Genomic DNA, 24,530 nt, shown 5'->3' on the forward strand with positions numbered 1-24,530 from the left:
CTGGCTGGCTCAGGCTTGGATGTCTGCCTTCGGCTTGGGATTGAGCCCTGCATCGGGCTCTCTGCTTGGCGGGGAGCCTGCTTCTTTCCCTCTCCCACTCCCCCTGCTTGTATTCCCTCTCTCACTGTGTCACTCTCTCTGTTATATAAATAAACAAAATCTTTAAAAAAAAAGTAGGGGCGCCTCGGTGGCTCAGTTGTTAAGCATCTGCCTTCAACTCAGGTCATGATCCCAAGGTCCTGGGTTCTAGCCCCACATAGGGCTCCCTGCTTGGTGGGAAGCCTGCTTCTCCCTCTCCCACTCCCCCTGCTTATGTTCCCTCTCTCGCTGTCTCGCTCTCTGTCAAGTAAATAAATAAAAAATCTTTAAAAAAAAATAAAGTATTTAAATAATATTTAACAATTTAAGTAATTGCACAGAATATAAAAGGATAGAGAATGCAAAAATGCCAATTACCTGGTCACATTGGTTCTGATACCTTTTTTTTTCTCATTTAAAAAAACCTACTGCAAACCTAACTTTTTCACATGAGCTTTGAGATAATTTTTAATTCAGTAAAGCCATATTGATTGTAAAACTAGTTTATAGTGTTAGCAAATTGTATTTTGTTTTCCAAATTCTATAATTGCTTTTTGTGTAGTTGCACCTAAATTTTCACTTCCATGGAAGATAATTGCTTAAACTGATTTATGAGGTAGATACAGGGCATCTGAAGAGCTATTTTATGAGGATGTCATTTACTTTCCTTGTAATAGACCACAAAAAGTATTTTAAGAAAGTGTATTCTTGGACATAGAATAGCTAATGATTTAGGAACAACTTGAAGACTTAGTCCCTTTTTTTCTGAATATAAGATAATAACATAATTTATTATAACTCCCCATGATAATAGGAGCAAAAATAATGAATCAAGTTTCATGGGAGGTATGTCATTATCCTAGTTTAGAATTTCTGAATGATTACATATTCCTGTTTTTCCTAGTAACTGCCGTGTCTCCTGATTTGTCTGCTAATCCAGTTAAGAAGTCTTTGCTAGACTGAAAATAGAACATGACTTGGTTGCTCAAGGAATCAGTTAATAATGGATGTTTTGTGTTATGTATAGTATGCCATGATTAACTTAGTAAACTGGACAGAGGTTATCAGGTTATTAAGAGCTTTGCTTCTACATCTGAGAAACCATAAACCAGGATCTTTAATACAGAAGACAAAAAAGACTTAACTGCTTTGTATTGTTTGATTTTCAGTGAATGAAAGGGTTTATAATTTGTGAATTATAGATTAATAAAAAATAAGGTATAAAAAAATAAAAAAATAAGATATACCATATCCCTCATTTATATTAGCACTATTACTAATGTGATAAATGTTAAAAATAAAAAATAGTGGAGAGTTAGATCGCTAATAAGTAGATAGATTGTATTTAGAAATCTTATGTATTTAGTGTTTTATTTAAACTCTTTCTGGTTTTTAAAAAGTAAATGTATTCCAGGGTGCATGGGTGGCTCAACTGGTTAAGCATCTGACTCCTGATTTTGGCCCAGGTCATGATCTTAGGGTCCCTAGATCAAACCCTGCCTTGCATTTGCGCTGGGCAAGGAGCCTGCTTGAGGTTCTCTCTCCCAGTGTCCCTCTGCCCAGCCCCTTCTGGCGTGTTCGCTTTCTCTCTTTCTCAAATAAAAAAAAAGTATTCCAAAGGTGAGAAACAAGTAAGTAGGAAGTTTTCTTTTTCTTCTTTGAAAAAGAGTAATTTTAAAGTTGCATTTTAAACATTATTCCTTTTATAATTGTCATCCAGTCTGTTTGTAAGAAGGCAGTAGGAATGTCGGAAATTAATGAGCGCTCTACTTTTTAAAAAATCAGTTTCATTTCATTCAGGTTCCGATTGTTGCAGTTACTGCCACTGCAAGTTCTTCAATCCGGGAAGACATTGTGCGCTGCTTAAACCTGAAGAATCCTCAGATTACCTGTACTGGTTTTGATCGACCAAACTTGTATTTAGAAGTTGGGCGAAAAACAGGAAACATCCTTCAGGATCTTGTCCAATTTCTTATCCGAAAGACAAAGTGAGGATGTCATGTTGATAAATTTTGGTTAACTATTTCCTTATTTTTTCTTTGTTTGCTTTATGTTTGTATTTGTTTATTTATTGATTATTTCTTTCTAATGCATATTTAACATATTTCACATTCTGCTTAGCTTTGGTTCAAGTCAAGTGTGATGTTATATAATCAAGACAACAACTGAGAAAATAGCTTAATTTTGAAGGCAGAAAATAATTCTGGTATTTTGGTACTTCATATCGTTGCTTAAACAGGGTGTACACCTTTTTTTTTTTTTTTTTTTTAAAGTAAGCTTTACGCCCAACATGGGGCTTGAACTCACAATCCTGAGATCAAGAGTCGCATACCCTACCTACTGAGCCAGCCAGGCACCCCTACACTCTTAATAATTGACAAGTATGGGGCGCCTGGGTGGCTCAGTGGGTTAAAGCCTCTGCCTTTGGCTCAGGTCATGGTCCCAGGGTTCTGGGATTGATCCCCTAGTCGGGCTCTCTGCTCAGCGGGGAGCCTGCTTCCTCTTTCTCTCTGCCTGCCTCTCTGCCTACTTGTGATCTCTGTCAAATACATAGATAAAATCTTTAAAAAAAAAAAAAACAGTTGGCAAGTAAACAGTAGAAACAACTGAGTCTTATAACTGAATTCTCTTTAGCTCACTAATTATATGACTAATTGAGTATTAGGGAATTTTAAAAGTCATCTTAATAATAAACATTTTTGAGCCCTTGTTATGTTCCAGGGACTATCCTAGGTGCTTTATATAAATGATCTGGTAATTCTTATAACTGCTTAGTACGCTACATACTATTTTCATTTTACTGAAGAAGAAGCGGTCACTGGTACTTTTTCCTGTTTCTTTTGTTTGGAGGCATTTTATATGTATACTAAGAAGCTTTCCTTTGTTTTATTTCCCTGATCTGTCTTCTTGGTGAAAAGCTTATAACTGTCATGTTATGAAATGTGTTTTTAAATCAGAGTACATGAAAATAGGGTGCTTGGGTGGCTCAGTTGGTTTAAGTGACTGCCTTCGACTCAGGGCATGGTCCTGGAGTCCCAGGATCGAGTCCCACATCAGTCTCCCTTCTCAGTGGGGAGAGTGCTTCTCCCGCTGACCCTCCCCACTCTTGTGCTCTCTCTCTCTCATTTCTCTTTCTCAAATAAATAAATAAATAAAGTCTTTTAAAAAAATGAATATATATGAATAACGTTTAACCTACCAGCACAAACACAAAACAAGTCTGGGCAAATAGTTTAAATAACATCAATAGTATTTTCCTGAAGGACTCCTTGGGTTCTTTAGGATGAATTTAAGTGTAGGATTTTCTATTGGCATAGTTGTACTATATTCAGATTAAAACAAGAAAGTAATGGGGGTGCCTGGCTGACTCTGACGATAGAGCATGTGACTCTTGATCTTGGGATTGTGAGTTTGAGTCCCTCATCGGGTGTAAAGACTACTTAAAAACAAAATCTTAAAAAAAATAAAAAATAAAACAAGAAGGTAATGGCTATATTGAGTATTTGCACAGTTCTGGTGATCTCTCTGAAGTGAGTACTCATTGTACTTCACTTCCCTTTATCCTAATCTTTGATCCTTTTCCGTCCATATTATTTTCAATCTCTGTGGCCTTCCCCTAATAACCTTCTCCTTTTTGAAACTGTTTACCTTTTTGTGTGTGTGACATTGTGACATTTTATCTTTCTGACTATATTGTCCTTTTATGTTTTCTTCTCACCATCTTTCATGTTAATTATACTAGTGGGGGTTTCTTAGCCTAGATTGTTATCATCTCCCTTAATAGACCTCCCTCCTCCTCAGTGTTCCTTGCATTCTAGACACAGTTGTCAGATTCATCATCTGAAAGCACATCCCTGAGTCTTGGCATTCCTCACTGGTGCCTCCCTTTTTCCTTTGGACTAACAACAAGACTCCTTAGCCTAACATCCAAGACCATCTGAGATTTTTATATTTGTGACAGTGGTTTTTCTGAGAGCAAAGTAAGAAAGATTTTGCACCCATTTTCAGTCCTCTAAGAGTTATGGTAGCACCAACCACTGGGAGTCAGAATGCTTCCTGTAGACTTTAGGCAAATAGGAATTTTCCTCTTAACAAGCAATAATTAGATGAAGGGTAATTAAGACTTCAGAGTGTTGCCTTTTATTTCTATTTCTTCTCTTTATTTAATTTTGCCATTTTTTCCCTATTCATTGGGCTAACTTGTTTGTTAAATTCTGACCTTATTTGTTTTCTATAGTCAGGATACATTGAAATTGAATAGATAAGCCTCTCTCATCCGTCTAATTTGGTGGTTAGATGAAGATAGATTTCTTTCCTTGCAGGAAATTGTTGTGAGGAAATAACAATGTTTAGTAAACCACTTGGCGAAGTAATGAATCCTTTTGTAATAGAGATAAAATTTTATTCCTCTGATTTTTCTACTAAGTTCAAATGTTTGTATTTTCTACTTTTTTTGAATGTAAAACTTGATACGCAGTCTTAGTATCAATTTGAACACTACAGATACAGGTCAGGTAAGAATACTTAGATCTTCTGGTTCTGTTCTTCATTTATCACTGTTCATAAATGATCACTGTTTGGGCATTGAGCTTTATACCCTTCTTTTCTCTAACTGTACTGTGCAGATATGCACTTCCAGTTTTTGTTGTTAACTTTATGCAGGAGTAGTTACGGAGTATTTCCATATTTTAGGCAATATTTTCCTTTGATTTGAAATGTCTTTGCTAAAATACAGGTTAAAATCTCCAGTTATGAGAGATAGATGTGTTTCTGTTTTTCCCTTTAGTTCTATCAATTTTTGTTTCATGTGTTAAAGCTCTGTTAATTGGTACAGACACTTTTAGGATTTTTATATCTTCAATAAATGGAAACTTTTATCATTATTAAGAAAAAGCATTTTTGCTATCTTTCTGCATAATGTGATTTTTAAAAATTAGGGCCCTAATATGTAGGATTTTACAATGTACACATTTTGGCGAAAAATTTTTCTTCTTTGAGAAATGTTTTTAAAATGATGATAGTTTTGTGAGGGGCGCCTGGGGGGCTCCGTCAGTTTAAGCTCTGACTCTTGGTTTTGGCTGTGGTCATGATCTCATAGGTTGTGGTGTCTAGCCCTCTGTCAGCCTCCGGGCTCAGCAGGGAGTCCGCTTGGGATTCTCTCCCTCTGTCCCTCCCACCACTCGTGCTCTCTTTTTCTCTCACTCAAATACATAAATCTTAAAAAAAATGATAGTTTTGTGTATTAAAAAAACTTTGTATTTTTTCTCTTTTCTTTATCTGCTGGGACATTTTGTTATGGAAGCCCATTTGGTCACTGTAAAAAATGGCTTTGAGTAGATTATTCATAAAACTTGTGGAGTCAAATTATTGCCTATTTTTTCTCCCTCTATTTAAGTTTTCAATGACTTTGACCATAGTCCTTCTTAAAGGTTTTTAGATACAGTAATTTTTTATTGTTTGCTTAATATTTCATAGTATGAGTGTACATAATGATGAACATTTACTTTTCACTAATATAGTTCTGTTGTGAATATTTGTGTATATGTGTCTTTTAACAGATATTTGTAAAATAAATTCCTAAAGTTGAAATTGTTTCAGAATATATGCATTAAAAATTAAAATTTTTCTCAAATCTAAAATAATACATTTTTAATATTGATTAAGTTGGCATAAATGAATATATTCATGTAAATGAATATATTGAGGCATTAAATAAATGTTCTTTGGAAACCATCCTTTGCATTTTTAATACATAAGCACAGGATTCTAAAATAGACTTTCGAACAGATGTTTTCTGTAGTAGTCCTAAGATTACTAGTAAATACTTCTTTGAACTATAAAAATGATCTTTAATATTACAAAAAAGTTACTGTTTTTCTAGTAAACATACATAGAAACTCAATTTTTTGATCATGAGAAAGAGTAAGACTGTTCTCCTCTGTAAATATTCACTTACCTTTCTTATGTAAATGAAGACTAATCCTTCATCTAGTGCTTTGCATTCTAAAAGTATGGAAATTGCATTTCTAGTAGCTTGTTAAGTTTTTATCAAGGCTTTTGCTTAAATAAACTTGTCTCTGGTTTTAAGTTTAATTTGAACAAAAGATGAGTCGAAGGTGTTTGGGATTTAATATAATTCATTTCCACATTTGACTTTCCACATTTTTATGTAATTAAATGTATCATTGTTTTCTATATGCTTTCTTTTTATAGTGTTTTACTAAAAAGAAAATTAATTAAAATTTAACAAATGAAATTTAAAGTTTTAAAAAGAAAGGGGAAATTAAATAAGATAATCTCAAACTGAGATTATTTATTTATGTATATATATTTATATATTTATATGTTTTTGTTCTTTCGTTTGTGTGTGTTTGTTTGTTTATTTGATTTTAGTACCACCTGGGAATTTGAGGGTCCCACTATCATCTATTGTCCTTCCAGAAAAATGACAGAACAAGTTACAGCTGAACTTAAGAAACTGAACCTAGCCTGTGGAACATACCATGCAGGCCTGAGTGTTAAATCAAGGAGAGAGGTTCATCATAGTTTCATGAGAGATGAAATTCAGGTGTGAAGATCCATCATCATTACTCTCTATTCCCCATGGAAACCTATGTTTCTCTAATATTTATTTCCCATATCTTTATCTTCTATCTTGTTTGTGTTGAGTATAAAGTTTCTCTCAAAGGGAATTAATGTATAATATGGGTGACAGGTGAACAAACTATTGCAGGTGAGTACAAAGAGCAGGCTGCACATTGTGCTTAGGAACATAGAGGAAGGAATGCTCGCTGTTAAGATAGCTTCTGTTGTGATGATCCAACCAGGAAGAAGCAGATTGAGCACAGAATCTGAACAAGTAAGTGGACATTTGTCAGGTATGTGAGGCCAGTGTGTGATGAGGGCAAAGGGCTTGGTTATGGAATTCCCAGGAAAGGGACTAGCGTTTGCAAAGACACTGTGGTAGGAGAGTGCATACTGGGTTTAGGAAACTGGGAATAGTTTGGAATGGTTGGAGAGAAAGAGAGTGTGGAGTAGGATTGGTACAAAGTATAGGTTGAAAAGGCAGGGAAGAACTGTTAGAGACTCACAGGAAAAAAGTTGAATGGGTTGGTTTGGCCAGGTTATGGAGAAGGGCCTTAAAACTTGCAAAGAGGCAGGCTGGGATTGATGTAATGTACCTGTAGTTTTTCTAGACCACTTTAGCCTTAGAATTTTTAATTTAAATTTTCATTTAATTTTTTAATTCATTTTTATCTAATAGGTAAAACAAATTGAAGTGGATTAATTCTTGTCGAAGTTGATGTGAGGGAGAAAGAGATCCAAGAGACTTCCATTCTCCCAAGACAGCCCCTGGGGGTGTTCTATAATTCTCGGAGCTCCACAGAATAGCGTTTGAAAACCATTATGACAGACTAATGTGTGTTTTTGAGCAAGATCATAGTATCATAGAAACATTAGATTAGCAGCCCTAAGCAGGGTTGATTCGAAGAGGAAAGACTGAAGGAAGAAAGGGTATCAATGAAGTTACTGTGAAGTGTTCCAGCTGAGATTCCTGTAATGATTGAAATAATGTAATAATTCCAATCTGAAGTGATTGGAATCCTGGTTTAGTGGGTGTCATGCAGAATATTTAGGAGGACTTAAATTCAGACCATGTTGGAAGGTTTACAGCTTCATGCTGTCAGTATCCTATCCAAAGTCTGTTAATGCTAGCCTGTGGACTAGGCCTCCTCTGAAGTTAAGACATGATCTTAACTTCTGCTTTGCATTTTCTACTCAGAAGGTCTTCCATTTCCTTTCTGTCCAGTTCTGTAGTTGGTAATGATCCTCAAACCAACTTTGTTCAAACAACTTACCTCAAGTATGGTTCATATACACTATAAAGTTCACTATGCACTGTCATGCTATAATGCATACTAACCTAAAAGCATTCTTTTTCTTTCTCTTCTTTCTAAAGATAGGAACAGTTATCACAACTGCTTAGAATAGAGTTACCTAAATTCTAAAATGTTTATAGTTTTATTCTGTTCTCCTAGGAGTTTGAAAATTATCAGATAAAATTTATTGGCTGTTCCTTACTGAATCTTAACAATTGATGTTTGAGCCATTAACTGATCAGTGATTTCTTTCATCTTGATTTATTATTAATTACTCATTTAGGTTGAAGCATCTCTTACAGATATGAGAGATTATAAACTTTCCCTGTTATATGGTGAGGGGAGACTTCGTTGGATGCATCTGGTTTGCTACCCACGTTCAGCTTCAGTGAAACATTGATGCTTTGAAATACGGCTTTAAAAACCTCACAGTGATCACCAATTTTACCTAATATCTAGAAAGGTGTTATATGTATGTGCCACTGTATTTTCCCTTTCTGTGGCAGGATGCCAAAAAGTTTTATGCACATTAGGAAAATTAATAAATTAGTATTGATGCTGTCACCTTAGCGACATTAGGGGTCCTGTTGTATCTGACCACTGGCCTCAATGTACTCCTTCTCTGCTATTATAATAATTTGTAAGCTTCACATTTGCATCAAGAGTTCTCAGACACCTCCTCAAGATGATAAAAATACATTTCCTCATCTATATAGAGTAGTCTGGTGCTCATGGAATTGATTACTTGCTATTGAGTATTTACTGAGTGCCTACTGAATGCATACATGCACAGAATTCTAGATGTTCACTCTCCTGTCTTTCTGAAGTTGATTTATACTTTGGTGTGGGCCTGAAAGTAGAACTCACTTCCCAGCTCACCTCCCTAGCTCTTCATGTCTTGAATTGACTGATGCTTAGAATCTTACTATTTTCTATCTTATAATTTTAGAAAAAAAAATTTTTTCTTACTATTCTTAACCAAATCTAACCATATTCAGATGTAGATTTGCATTTTTAGACTGTGACCATTCATTCTTTCTTTCAGTCCTGATTTTGTTATGTGTTCTTTTTTATTTTATTTGCTTTCTTAAGGTCTCAAATTCTTTACTTTCTGAGATGAGTCTTTGAATAAATTACTTGATAAAATACTTTATTTTCACTGGAGAGTTTATAATGGTATTTTGAATATCGTGTCTGTAGAAGAGGGTGAAAACAGTGTCACAAAGGTGCCTGGCTGGCTCAGTCAGTAGAGCATGCGACTCTTGATTTCGGAGTTTTAGATTCCAAGCCCCATGTCAGGTGTAGAGATTACTTAAAAATAAAATCTTAAAAAAAAACAAAAAACAACCAGGATCATATGGTGAAAATTAGATCTTCAAAGTTCTCACCATACACACACACATACATACACACTTGCAAATGGTAACTATGGGAGGTAATGGATGTGATAAGTAACTTTATCGTGGTAATCATTTCACAGTGTATACGTATATCAAATTATCAGATTATGCATTTTAAACTTACACAGTGTTACATGTCAACTAAGCTGGAAGAAAATTGAATCAAATGCATTTTTAAAGACCTTAAAATTATTATGTTGCTTATTCACTTTCAAATATAGCAAAATGGCCCAGATTTATTCACTCAAAGCTTTTTCTTTTAAGATTTTATTTTTAAGTAATCTCTACATCCAATTTCAGGCTTGAACTCACAACCCCAAGATCAAGAGTCAGTGCTCTACCGACTGAGCCAGCCAGGCACCCCTTAAAGCTTTTTCTTAATAAATTTCTATTTCGATGTTTTTTTTCTTTCATTTTTCTTATACTTCCTTTTATCTGTTTAGCATTTTCTTTTTCTTTCTTCCTCTCTGCCACCTTCTTTCTATCTTTCTTCTATTCTTGGTCCATCTTAATTGATTTTTGTAATAGCACTTTAACTTTTATTGGTTATACACGCACAGTTTAAAATACTAGCTACTTCTGCAGTGCTTACAATGAGAACATCAGCCCCTCCTTCCTTCCCCGCTTCTGTCTCCTATTTTCATCTCTCTTAGTTTATTCTTTTGGTGTTTACCACTAGATTGTGCAGTGATTTGCTTTTACTGTTACTACTTAGTTTTTATTTATTAGATTTTTAAAATTTATTATTAGTTTTTATTTATTAGATGTAGGCATTGTCTATTGACTTCCCACTATGAGGAGTGAGAGTTTAGCTCCCTTTCATACCCCTTCCTGCCCTTCTGCTTACACTGTTCATGTATTTCTAACCCCCATTCCTCCCAACATTAACATAATTTGGTTAAATCAATATATATATTTCTCTGTGATGCTTTTTATCTCTAACCCATGCAGTACATTATAGTTACTTTTATTGCACATCTTCTTTTACTGTTAATACTTTAAAAAATTTTTTAGTTTTTTTTATGTTCTTATCACTCATTCTTCCCTAAAATTTCTCCCAATGATGTAAATATCATTTCAGTATGCTCATATATGTTAGGTATCTTTTAAAGTTGCAGAGATAAATTCATGTTCCACTTTACCATCTTTAATGAGAAGTTTCCTTCCATCTTGGAATAATGCTAGAAAATATTTAGATACTTGGTAATCAGGTAAGGACTCTTGAAACTTCATAATAACATGAAGTCCCTTTTAATATAGTAAGTATTTTAAGAATCTATTTTGTGTCTTATACTCACTCAGAGGTGTTCAGGGAGACCACTTTAGTTGCTACTTTTTATAGGGAGGAAATAGAAATCCTATTTTAGGGTTACCAATCTCTAATTCATAAATTGGGCAGATAATCTTTTGATCTGTAAGTGTTGGTTAAAATTATATTAAATTCAGTTTCATGCCAGGGACTTTAAGTTAATGAGCTAATTATTACTCTTGCCAAAAGGTAAAGATGTCAGTTTTTGGTTCTGCTGCATATTTGTCAAACTATGTTGTTATTTATTCTCAGTGTGTCATAGCTACCATAGCTTTTGGAATGGGCATTAATAAAGCCGACATTCGCAAAGTCATTCATTACGGTGCTCCTAAAGAAATGGAATCGTATTACCAGGAGATTGGGAGAGCTGGCCGCGATGGACTTCAGAGTTCTTGTCACGTATTGTGGGCTCCAGCAGACATTAACTTAAACAGGTAAAAACATTTATTGCTTTTACTTTTGCAGATTTCTTTCTTTCCGTATAAGTTTTGAAAGTATTTTGAAGCTGCATCCAAAATTCCAAGTAATGTGTATAAGTGCATTTAAAACCAACAAAATGGAGGACATGTAAGAACCTTTGTGGTTAAGTGTTGCCACCCAGAGATGACCTGATTTCAGCTATACCTCATCTAGTGTGAAGAATTAACTCAATCAGGACTATACTGGGAATGGAACATGGATCCTATGGGTGCTTTCCTAATATTGTGCATGGACAAACTCTTTTTCTCCCCAGGTCTTCTCGAGTTTTGGTATGTCTGCAGCCATAGTTTTCTTCAGATAGCATTTATTTTGTTATTGGTTCTTTTTTCCTGCGCTACAATGGTGCTTATTCCAAGTGAATTTTTCTATTTGACTCTCTTTACCATTTGTTTCTTTTGTTAGTTCTGTGAAAGCATGCCAGCTCTCCTTGATTGTGTGTGAATACTCGTGTTGCAGTATAGCTAGCCATTCACTGTACTGATTGACTACCATGAAAAACATGAAGTGTTCAGTGTTTAAATGTAGGAAGATCATTCTACTTAAACATGAAGCAAGTCTTTTATTGGTACTTGAGTTCTATGAGATTTATATTGGAATGGAAAACTTCATTTTGCAAAAATTTCAGGGGCAGGGTTTAGCAACTGATGCCCTCATCCATAGGAAGATAAAATCTCAGGAAAAAAACCCCTATATATGGTAATTGATGCAGCTGTTAAGATGAGGTATTTTCAAAGTGCACATCCATGTTGCTGAATAAATTGAGCTCTTGCGTGGACATATTAGCTCATATTATTAAAATGATGAGAGTACCTATCCAATACAGTTTTTATTTTTATTCATCATTCAGCAATGTTTTGTTCTGAGTGCCTGCTATGTTTTAAGCATGATGATCTATGCTGGGGATACAGTGATAAATAAAAACAGATATGTTGCCTCCTCTCAGAGAGCTCTCAGAGAGTACAATGGAAATGGCAGATCTTAATCCAGATTCTGTGATTCTGTATGTACATACATACAGAGTATGTACCCACAACTCTAGATACATAGGATTCATTGTGTTTGACAATTTCAATAACCAAAAGAGTTTTTAAAAGGGATTATGCAAATCTGTGTAAAAATTACAGCTGTGTTAAGTACTTTGAAGGACAGTTGAATTGTAAGTAAGAATATACTAGATTGCGTATTTACCAAGTTAAAAAGTTCAGGTTAAGTCTTCCTTCAAGAAGTGATGGGGTGAGTTATGAAAGAAGAACAGGGATTAATGAGATAAAAATGTTTGGTGTAAGTTTTAAGCTCTTTAAAGAACAGTGATAGCTTTTGTTTCTTAACACAGAGTTGATAAAACCATCCCCTTAAACAGAACAATTACTGTTTTTCTTTTGACAGTCACCTATGTAAAAGCTTTTTATACACTAAAATAACTGGGATAGAGAACAGGTCTATCTGATACTATTAAATTTGGGGTTGTATCAAACATATGTTGATTCCTTTTTTATAATTTTATAATTTTATAATTCCTAATTTATATATTGTACTAGAGGTGCTGAACACTTAACAGCCGGAGTTTTATACTATGACTATGCAGGTTCGTCAGTAGATATAGTTGCTATTCATTTGGGTCTCAAAAGATACTTTATTTTTTTTATTATTTTTTTAAATTTATTTTTTAAATTTATTTTCAGTGTTCCAGAATTCATTATTTATGCACCACACCCAGTGCTCCATGCAATACGTGCCCTCCACAATACCCACCACCAGGCTCACCCAACTTCCCACTCCCCTCCCTTCCAAAACCTTCAGTTAGTTCCTCAGAGTCCACAGTCTCTCATGGTTTGTCTCCCGCTCCAATTTCCCCCAACTCACTTCTCCTCTCCATCTCCCATGTCCTTCATGTTATTCCTTATGCTCCACAAATAAGCGAACCCATACGGTAATTGACTTTCTCTGCTTGACTTATTTCAGTCAGCATAATCTCTTCCAGTCTCACCCATGTTGATACAAAAGTTGGGTATTCATCCTTTCTGATGGAGCCATAATACTCCATCGTATATATGGATCACATCTTCATTATCCATCCGTCTGTTGAAGGCATCTTGGTTTCAAAAGATACTTTAAATGGTTATCTCTTTAAGATTTCACAGGAAGTAATAGTGGTTAGTAATCAAATAATGGTTCCAGAAAACCCACACTTGAATTTTAGTAAAGACAGGTTGTTTTTTGCATCCATCCTAAGGGAAATACTAAACCTACAGGGTTAATCATGATAAAAGAGAATTCAGTGAGGATTTAGGACAGATCTGTGTCATCCTTGGGACAGATCTCTTCTATTGGAAGAAACAAAGTTTGAGAATAAATGGAGTTACTTGTTCTCAGTTGAAAGATTACTGTAATTCATAAAACTTTTAGAGTGTATCTTATACTAGAATGCTATGATTGAGAAAAGAGACTTGTCCAGTCATCAGAGTAAATATGTAATTTTTTATTTCTTATTGCAGAAGCAGTACCATTGGCAACATCTCAATATCTGCATTTGCTATTAAACAGTCAAACCCAATGTTATTGTAAACTTTTTAAAAAGGGAATAATTTGCAGGTTAATTTCAATTTAATAATTCTTCCATTTGGTTCCATCTGATTTGTATTTATGGGTTGCTTTTAGAATTTTTTTTCCTTTTCAACTTATTTTTATTCTGTGTAATATTTTACTTTAATAGTCCCAAAAGTAAAATAAATATTTACTAGATTTATAAATTTCTAGAGACTTGTAATTTTATTTTTTAGAGACTTGTAATTTTATTTTTTCAGATTTGTTACTGACACTGATAATGAGAAGTTAAATGTAGGTCATCTGAACCAAATACAAGGGAGGCTATAGTACTTAGAATGTAGGTGTTTGTTTTCTTTGTCCTTCCTGAGGAGAAAGAGGTGAGCTAAACAAATAAATAAAACAAAAAAAGAACTATAGTTGGTCCTTGAACAACATGAGGGTTAGGAGTGCTGACTCCCCCAGGTAGTCAAAAATCTACATATAACTTTTGACTCTTCCAAAACTTAACTACCATACCCTACTGTTGACTTGAAGCCTTATGGATAACATAAACAGTAGATTAGCACTTATTTCATATGCTGTATCTATTATATACTGTATTCTTACCATAAATAAACTAGAGAAAAGAAAATGCTATTTCAAAAAATCATAAGAGAAAATGCATTTACAGTACTATACTGTATTTATTAAAAAATTCACATGTAAGTGGACCGATGCAGTTTAAACTTGTGTTGTTTAATGGTCAACTATAATTTTTAGGGCATGGGCTAGGAAGAATGAGATTATGGGGAACTAGAGTCAATAGTTGGAAGAGATTTTGGGGTAAATTATACAGAAAGGCATGGTGGTTGGTGGTGTCAAATCATAAGAATGTTTTTGAATAAGCGATCATTTGTATGTTCAGACTTTCCAGAAGTCATTTAAGTGGATTCCCTGTTGGTGTCATCTTTGAGAATTGTACGGAGGTATTTTTATCAGTCAGAAGTTTGAATAGTCATAATATTAGTGAGGTCCATTTTGATGAGGATCAGCATTATCAATTAGAGCTTACATGCAAACATTGTTTTCTTTTGAAATATCTGAAATCTACTCAACCCAGACTTCTATTTATTCTTGAAAGAATTCTTGGAAAGACATGCATCATCTTCTGATATCTGATATTCATGGAATTTCTTCACAGTAAACTAGAATTAACTTTTTAAAGACAAACATGTCTAGTGCTAACAACTTTAAAATAAATTTAGTACTATAGAAAAAATTAGTTATAATTGTTCAAGTAAGAATTTAATTCTGATGTTTTATTGGTGTCCCAAAATAGACTATAGTAAAAGGGATAGTTTTAGGGGGGATGAGAAACCCTCTGAAGAGCAAATAGGGATTAAGGCTCATATTTGGATTTGAACCTCTTTCAGTATGTTTTAGTTTCTCAGATAAAATAAAATAAACAATAACCTTTTACTGGGAAAATGTAAAAATTCATATATAGTGGGAATATTGCCAAAAAGCATGTAGCATATAAATCAAAATGAAAAACTTTAGGGTTTATAATAATTTTTTCAAAGGCAGCTAAAAAATTGATGCTTGAATATAGATATAGAATTCTTTCAAAAGTAATTTTCATAGAAGTTAGAAAAATGCTTGCCTCATAGGGGCATTGACTTAACTAGAAAGGGACATATAACTTTCTGGGATGATAGAAATTTTTTTTATCTTGATAGAGGTGTAGGTGGTATAGGTTGTGAAAAGTAGACAGTAATAAATGTAAAAATAACAAAATCACTAATGCAATTTTATATATTCCTGTGATATTTGTAATTGACAGGCATCGCCTTAGTCAGATTCCCAATGAAAAGTTTCGATTATACAAATTAAAGATGATGGCAAAGATGGAAAAATATCTTCATTCCAGAAGGTGTAGGCGAAAGTAGGTATTATTTGTTTTATATTAATTAATAACAGATTTAAGAATGGTGCTCTATAAAAAAAATGATGCTCTTTTAAGAAAAAGTTTTGCAAAATAATTAGAAATATTTAGAAACAGTATTTTTTTGGTATTACATATGTGCTGAATTTTTAAGGTAACTTTCTTTGTGCCTCAGTAAACTGAAGCCAGATAATGAGATCCCAGGTGAATCAATTAGTGATGATTTCACCTCATTATTTTAAGCAATGATTTTAACATATATGGTTTTGTTCTTTTATTTAATTTTAAATTTTCTCTTGGGTAGACTCATCTTGTCTCATTTTGAAGACAAACAACTACGAAAGGCCTCCGTGGGTATTATGGGAACTGAAAAATGCTGTGATAATTGCAGGTCCAGGTAAAGATTTTTTTCTTCTAGATGGAGATTCTAAAAGTCTTTGTTTCTCTTCATTTTCAAATATATATATTTTTAAGTAGGCTTCATGCCCAACAGGTGGCTTAAACTCATGACCCTGAGATCAAGACCCTGAGATCAAGGGTCAGATGCTCCACTGACTGAGCCACCCAGGGGCCCCTCAAATAATTTTTAATTGAGTTTTTGTTGAATGATATGTATTACAGTTTTAAAAAACAAAATAATTTATTTAAATGTAAGACAAAGCCAGCAATATTATTTTGCTTTACAAATAGATAAACAAATAGATAATAGGCAAACAAAATAGATCAACAAATAGATAAATGGTGGACCTAAATCTAAATATATCAATAATTATATTAAGTGTAAATGGTCCAAAATCACCATTTAAAGGCAGACATTGTTAGAATTGGTTTAAAAATATGACTGAGACTGGCTGGCTCAGTCAGAGGAACATGCAACTCTTGGTCTTGGCGTCATGAGTTTGAGCCCAGATTGGGTGTAGAGATTATTTAAAAATAAATAAGTAAACTTGGGGGAAAAAAATGACCCAACTATTTGCTGTCCATAAGAAATCCGCAAGTGTAATTATATAGATAGATTAAAAATAAAAGGATAACAACTATATACCATGAAAACACTAGTCAAAAGAAAGCTGGGTTGTTATTTTAATATCAGACAGTGGAGACTTTGGAGAAAGAATATTACCAGGGATAAGGAAAGACATTACATGATGGTAAAAGGGTCAGTTTACCAATGAATCATAGTTCTCCAGAGATACACACACACATACATACACACAGAGATTGATTTTGAGGAATTGGCTGATGGCAGTTGTGGGGGTTGGCAAGGCTGAAATTTGTAGGATAAGCTGGCAGGATGGAAAGTCAGGCAGAATTTCTGTGTTAATATTTTTGAGTCACAGTTCCTTGTTGTGCAGCAAACCTCAGTCTTTGCTCTTTAAGGCTTCATTTGATTGGATGAGACTTAACATTATCAGGTAGTCTCCTTTTCTTAAAGTCAACTGATTGGAAGTGGTAATCCTATCTACAAAATATTTATAACATCATCTAGATTAGTGTTTGACCAAACAACTTAGCACCATAGCTTAGCCAAGTTGACACATCTAGTTAACCATCATATTCAAGAGCACGTAATCCTAAATGTGTATATACTTAACAAAAGAACTGACAGAATTGAAAGGAGAAATACAGAAATCCATAATTATAGTTAGTGATTTCAACATCTCAGTAATTAATGGAACTAATAGACAGAAATCAGTAAGAAGATAGAAATGAACAGGACTGCCAACAAACTGGATCTAATTAACTTTCATAGAAACTCCACCCAACAACGGTGGAGTAAACATTCTTCCCAGGTACTGATGGAATGTTCACAAATGTGGATTATATTTTGGGTCATAAAACAAACCTTAATACATTTAAAAGAATTCGTCTCGTATGGAATGTGTTTTCTGACCTTAAAGGAATTAAACTAGAAACCAATAACAGAAAGATACCTGGAAAGCCTCCAAACACTCCAAGATTAAATAACACAGTACTAAGTAACCCATGAGCCAAAGAGGAGGACTCAAGGTCAACTGGAAGATATTTTGAACTGAATGAAATGAACATATAAAATGTATGGGATGCAGCTAAAGCAATACTGAGGGAAATTTAGAGCATTAAGTACTTAGAATGAAAGAAAAGTTTCAAAGCTGTAATTAGGCTTCCACCTGAGGAAGCAAATAAGAGCAAAATAAACTAAAAGGAAGCAGAAGGAAGGAAATAAAGATAAGAGCATAAGTGAAATGAAATAGAAAACAAAAACAAAAGAGAATAACCAAAGAATTCAAAAGGTCAATAAAATGGATAAATTTTTTGAAAGGTCAATAAAATGGATAGAAACTTCTCACAAGAAAAAAAAGGGAATACAGAGATTACCAATACGAGGAATGAAAGGAATTTCACTACAGCCCCAACTGACATTAAAAGAATCATAAAGAAACACCGTGAATAACTCAGTGCATGTACATTCAGTAATTTAGAGGAAACAGACCCAATTCCTTGATAACTTCAAACTGACAAAATTCACCTACAACGAAATAGATAACCTGGATAGTTGTACGACTGTTAAAGAAATTAGAGCTGTTAAAAACCTCTGGAATAAAATTCCCTAGCCCAAATGCTTTGAATGGCAAATTTTACCAAACTTTTAAAGGAAGAAATAATACAGTTTTACAGTATGGTCCCATTTATATGGTAGTTTCGCAAAAGTAAGACTATATTGTTGGGATGGAGAAAAGATCAGTGGTTGCAAGAGGTCAGAGGGAGGTGGAGGGTATGATTACAAAGGGCTAGCACAAGGGAGTGTTTACTCTGGTATTTGTTGTGTGTCCTCATTGTGATAGTAGCTGATTATGGTTGTTGGATGAATCTATGCATATGTATCAATAGATGTATTTAAATTCGTAGAACTTTACATATGCACAGATGCACAGTCAATTTAACTGTATATTAGTTGAAAAAATAAAAACAAATTGTATAACTAGTTGAGTTAACCATAGATACCTAGGCATGGTAGCTGTGTAACTGTTAGACAAAAAAGTAATTATTAGGGATGAAGATGATCTCTGTGGTGACAAAAAGTTTCTTCTGCAAAAGGACAGAGTTGTTCTATGCACCAAACCCCAAAACCCTACAAATACATAAAGCACAAACCGACAGCCGGAAGAAATCAACAAATCCACCATTAAAGTAGAAGAGTTTGATATAATTTTTGGTTATTGGTAGGTTAAACAACCCAGAAATGAGTAAGCTATAGAAAATTTGGTCAACATAGTAACAAGTTTGATTTATCACACACTTGCTATTTAGAGCTCTATACTAAGCATTTAGAACAATGTATTGCAAACATTTTCACTTCATGATCCACAAAACTAATGATAATACCATTATAGCACACTAGGCTATTTACTACTACGGTCCAGATTCTGTCCAGAACTGTGATTAACTCTACAGCATCCCTATAATCCATTTACAGCACACTAGCTGGGGAGCCCTGAATTAGAGACTGCACTTCTCAGACATACATGGAACATTGATAAAAATTTGACTCCGTGTTAGAGCAGGGGGCTGGGAAACTATGGCTTGTAGACCAAACCCACTTTGCTGCCTGTTTTTATGGATGAAGTTTTCTTGGAATACAACATACCCTTTTGTTTATATGTTGTCTGTGGCTGTTTTTGCAGACTTGAATGCCCAGTAGCTGTGACACAAAGACAGTATGGCCCACAAAACCTAAACTGTTTACTATCTGGCCCTTTATAAAAAGCTTTCTGTCCCTTACACTAGATTGTAGTGTTGTCTCAAAAGTTTTCAATGTATTGGTATTAAACACACCACTTTATCTAATCAGAATGCAATTGGATTAAAAGAAAATAAGAGGATAAACAAAATTCTCATTCACTTGGACATTAAAAATAAATAACACTTTTAACTTACTCATAAATCAAAGAAAGAATCAGACTGGAAATGAAAACATTTTTAGAACCTTAGTAATGATTACAATATTATACATTAAAACTGGGAAGATATAGCAGATTTGGTACTTTGTGAGAATCTGATAGCTTTAAATATTCATACTAGAAAAGAAAAATAATGAGCTAAGTATCCTACTAAAGAAGTTAGAATAGGAGAATAAACCTAAATGTAGTCTTTCCCCCAAAACCTATTATAGCTGGAATATTGACTGTATTCCTACTGCTGTTTCAAAGCTATTTGTTCTAAAGAAAGCTATTGAATTAGGTAGTTGAGCTGTATTAGTTGATTTTCTCTAAGGAGTCCTTTTGTTCTCAACCAGCTTTAAAGAATTCTTGGGGCTCCTGAGTGGCTTGGTGGGTCAAGCCTCTGCCTTCAGCTCAGGTCATGATCTCAGGGTCCTGGGATGGAGCCCCGCATCAGGCTCCCTGCTCACCAGGGAGCCTGCTCCCCCCCACCCCGACCTGCCTCTCTGCCTACTTGTGATCTCTGTCAAATGAATAAATAAAATCTTTAAAAAAAAATTCTCATTTGTATTAATGATAATTCTAAATCTACCTGAAGGATGGCTTAGGAATGTAACTTCCAAGTGGACTTAAATGAGGTGCACTTTATCTTTGTGTCATATTTTACAGACATCGGAGTTTAAGCTAATAATTTATTGCATAGGAGATTTGGTTTTTAAGTTAACAACTTTTTTTTTTTTTGCAAAACCGTTTTTCTCCCATTACAACCTAACCCAAAAGCCCAGTATTTATATAATCATTCGAGTGGAACTTTTCAAGCTATACTTCTGAATTCTGCTTGCTTGAACCTCGCTAATCTTCTGTTTATGGTCTAAGGTACCTCCTGTGAAATTTGGGTTCCAAGGTACTAAGGTTGAGAACCATCAGCATAACATACAAAGCTATAATAATGGTTTATATTTCATGGTTTACATACTTCACATGGTCTTGGCTGTAATGAACTTTGTTAGCTTATGAATCAGTTGGCATATTTGAGATTTTTTTTTTTTTTACTTAGCTAATTGTTACACGGAATCTTTTTCTTTCTAAAGGTACATGCCTTAGCTAAGCTTTCTATTATACTGTTACTTAGATTGGATCTTTGCTGTGCCATTGATGACTCAGATGAGACATCAAAGGACTTTGGTCCACAAGCATTCCAGCTATTATCTGCTGTGGAAATCTTAGGAGAAAAGTTTGGAATTGGACTTCCAATTTTATTTCTCCAAGGATCTGTAAGTATACCTGTGAATCACCTTCATAGTTCTTCTTGCACTCCTGTTACACTTTTCTTCAGAAGTTTGTCATGGGATGGCAGCTTTGGCTTTAGATGAGTTATTGGAAGTCAGCCATATGAAGCTCCAGTCAAGCACTGCATTCGTTACTTTTGACAAAACCTGCATGTTACCACATGTACTGCTGTTTTCATATTTCAAGTTGATCTTCAGCTCTGCAGCTCATTCTAAAAGCATTGTATTAGCTTATTAGATTACAGTTGGATAAATCCCTAAACTGGTCTTTCTTAGGATAATCAAGAAAAGTTAGCTTTCATTGTATCAGGAGACAGGTAGAACAAAAGTGTCTCTTTTGGTGCCCTGAAAAGTAGTAAATTCTTTGAGCAAAACTTTAATTTCAGTGATTATTTGTAAATGTCTAAGTTCAATAACAATATTTGGCAGTATACTTTTTCTTTTTACATCTTTTCTGTTTCTCATCTCAGGTATTTAAAATTCCAAGGTTTTTTTTTGTTTGTTTCATTTTTGGCTTTACCATTGAATAAATGGCGATAGTCAATTCAGCTACTTTTTTTTGTTTTAGTGATTAGCATGCCATGCCAGAATTATGCTAACATTTGCAAGTACACTATGAGTAAGTCATGACCCTTAACAGTCAGTAGTCCTTTTGATCATATGATTTTATTCCTGGTTTAGAAGTCTGTAAAGCAAAGCCAAGTGTCATGCATTGCTATTAGTTGAATAAACCAAAGTGGGAGGTAGAATCCTTCACAAATATGTATATTTATTAAAAATATACTTAAAAGTAGAGATTAATATTCTCAGTTTGCATGTAAAATTTTAAAAAATAATTTAAGCATTTATTTGTTAAATACTTGAATGCTTCATGTAAATGTTTATTTTCTGAGTTTTTATCTTGTTTAGAAAGGGACATGTTAAATTATTTGTGAAATATTTTTAACGAAATATTGAAAACATGTTAACTTTCAGATAGTGATGGTTTTAGATTCTGCGTGGAGTTTAAAATATTATGTTTTTATTTTTTGTTATTTTTTCCCCAGCCCCGCTATAATTTTGTTTTTAAATCACCAGTTTGATTAGAAATTTAATAAGTGTTATCACTGTTTATTATTAAAGTAGTTTTCCAAGTTAAGGAACTTGGTTTTAGCTGCTATGAGTGCTACTATTTTTTTTTTTTTTGCTGTTATCTTTTTTATTAACGAATTTAAGTTACAAGAGATAGATTAAGCTTAATTGGGATCTATGAAAGTTTCTTCTGTCTCTGCCATCTTCAAAACCTGTGTATCCCAGTTGAATGTGTAATTTATAAAAATTATCCTTGTTTTAATTTGGTTTAAGCCAGCAGTATCCAGTATCAACAAATAAGTGTAAGTGGGCTCCTACACAAACTTGAACTGGCCACAAGAGGGATCGGATTTCACCTATTATTTGAAAACCAAGTCAGACTGCTTATACTGACAGTCTCTTCTGGGAGTCTTCAAATTAAGAAGTTTATTCTTTGTGAAATTTTATACTACCCTTGCTAGATAAAGGTATAAAACTTTTCAAAAAAGTACCACTTAACAAAAATTTGTAGACATTAACTACGAGGAAAATAAGGTAATTTTTTTTCCCCTTCCTTTCAGTGATCTTGGTATCTATTGGGATATTGTTTTAAAAATTATAATTATGATTCCTTTAGGAATTTAGTAAATCGTCCACCTTAACTAATTTAGGTAAAATTTATAGCTTTGTAGATAATTTTGATCTGTAAGATGATAAATATATTAAACTGAAAACCTTTAGAGCTTTAAAGAGATAATATTTGTACATATATATAAGAAATATAATTTAAGCAGCATGTGATTCTCCTTTCTTACACAAGAGTTTTCTAAATAGTATAAACAGTTATACAGCCCATCCAGGTATTTGTAAATGGAGTTTAAAACTTTGTTTTTAAATAGTACAAGTTTAATTAGAAATTAAATACTAGAAATGTTGCCTAAGAAACTTTGTTTTAGCTGTCTAAATAGCTCACCACATAAATATTTTTAAACACCCTGTATGAATAAGTTTCTGTTTTCGAATCTATATAATAATAACCGTATAGATTCAAAAACAGAAACACAGTACTTAATTTACTTAACCAGTACTTAACCAGGACATTAAGTGAAACCTCATTCCTGATCATATTATCAAAGTGCTGAGCCTTGTCATGGCTCCAGAATTAGGTAATACTTTTGATAAAAGATGCTTTGACTACAGGCAGCCACGAGAAAACTACTGGTGGTTTTAAACATCCTTTATAATTTTCAAAGTATTGAACAGGAGAGGGTTATCAATTTAATTTTCTGGATAAGCTATTTTGTCTGATTGAAATATATTCCTAGAGATAATTTTTTTTAATCTTTTGATTTTGTTTTGCATTTAGAATAAAAGCCCTGGAAGTGACTTTGTTAAGCCCTGAAGTGGCAGCTCCAAGCTTCCTTGGCTTGTAGGAGTTGGGAAAGAGGCAAAAGAAGTTAAAATGTAGACAGAAACTGTGGGCTTGTTTCACGCTTTAAGAACTTAGAGATTTAAAACTTGAGAGAGCTCATACCTATTTTTTCCCACTCATTATTAAACATCTTTTGTGTGTGTGTGTGTGTGTGTGTGTGTGTGTGTAAGGCACTGTGTTTTGTAGGGAATCCAAAAACCAAAATTCATCCTCTAGTATGAAAGGTGTTACTTGGGAAGAAATAGTACAGTGTAGCATTGAAAGAGATAAAAGACACAGGAATAGACATGGGTTCTGGAGAGAGCGCTTGTTCATAGCGGGCAAGTTAGAGAAGTCTTTGTGATGCTGTCAGTATTGCTGGGGCTTTCTTTTTGTGGGAGATAATAGTAGATTTTGGCATTCAGACATGAGATGAGGAAAGAAAGATGGAGGGGAGTGTGGCATTTCCAGCAGAAAGAATTACCTTACAAAACGATTGTGATCTTTAAAGAAGTTACTTCGGACAAGTGGCAGATTTATGTGTTTTGTTTTGTTTTTTTCCTCTATCAGATAAAGGTTCAAAGACTTTGCTTTTATCAGAAAGTGATACTTTGGGTCATGGATTCTAGCCAGTCTGCTCTTTTTATTCAAACACCTATCCATAGTGGGTTTCCATATTCCTTGATACCAGTTTGGTGCTCCTTATTTTCCCAACCTGATTTTTAAAAGAAAAGAATGAGATAATTTCCCTTTTTGAGTGTGTCCCATAGAAGTGTAGACTCCTAGAGCAAAAAAACTATTTATTCCTCTTGCCTTATTTGACAGTGGTTGATACTGAATCCCTGAAAGTTAGAGGACCTGCCTGAGTCACATTATTTTGTGCCAGAATCAGGATGAGCAAGCAGCTTTCCTGACTACTGTTCTAGTGCCTTTTCTGTTCATTATGCTGTTCACATGCAGTTTTACATTTTTATTTTTAGATTGAATGATCTGGAGATACTAGAATGAATGCAGTTGGTACGGGATGTATCTGTAAAATGTGCCTTCCTTAAAATCAATGCCCAAATCCCTGTGTTCTCTATAGCAGCTTTCTGGGCCTGGTGATTGCCATGGAAACAAGACTGTGAATTTATTCACACAGTAACAGTATTTGCAATTATTGATCATGAGGGGAAGGACAATTACTCCCTGCTGATTAGGAAAAAGTCTTATTGCTTCATACTGGTGAATGTGTTCATTCCC

At 34.0% G+C, this 24,530-nt stretch overlaps 1 protein-coding gene across 1 annotated transcript in view; it reads left to right on the forward strand.

Annotated features, from left to right (window-relative positions):
* WRN (WRN RecQ like helicase) overlaps positions 1 to 24,530 on the forward strand; it is a 111,147-nt gene that overhangs the window by 47,179 nt on the left and 39,438 nt on the right. The window contains exons 17-22 of the mRNA XM_080795344.1: positions 1,879 to 2,066; positions 6,472 to 6,646; positions 10,920 to 11,101; positions 15,517 to 15,618; positions 15,923 to 16,015; positions 20,671 to 20,812. Of these exons, the coding sequence (XP_080651470.1) occupies positions 1,879 to 2,066; positions 6,472 to 6,646; positions 10,920 to 11,101; positions 15,517 to 15,618; positions 15,923 to 16,015; positions 20,671 to 20,812 (882 nt within the window). The remainder of the gene's footprint in view (positions 1 to 1,878; positions 2,067 to 6,471; positions 6,647 to 10,919; positions 11,102 to 15,516; positions 15,619 to 15,922; positions 16,016 to 20,670; positions 20,813 to 24,530) is intronic.

Source organism: Martes martes, assembly GCF_963455335.1.
Source record: "Martes martes genome assembly, chromosome: 2".
Classification (NCBI taxonomy): Eukaryota; Metazoa; Chordata; class Mammalia; order Carnivora; family Mustelidae; genus Martes; species Martes martes.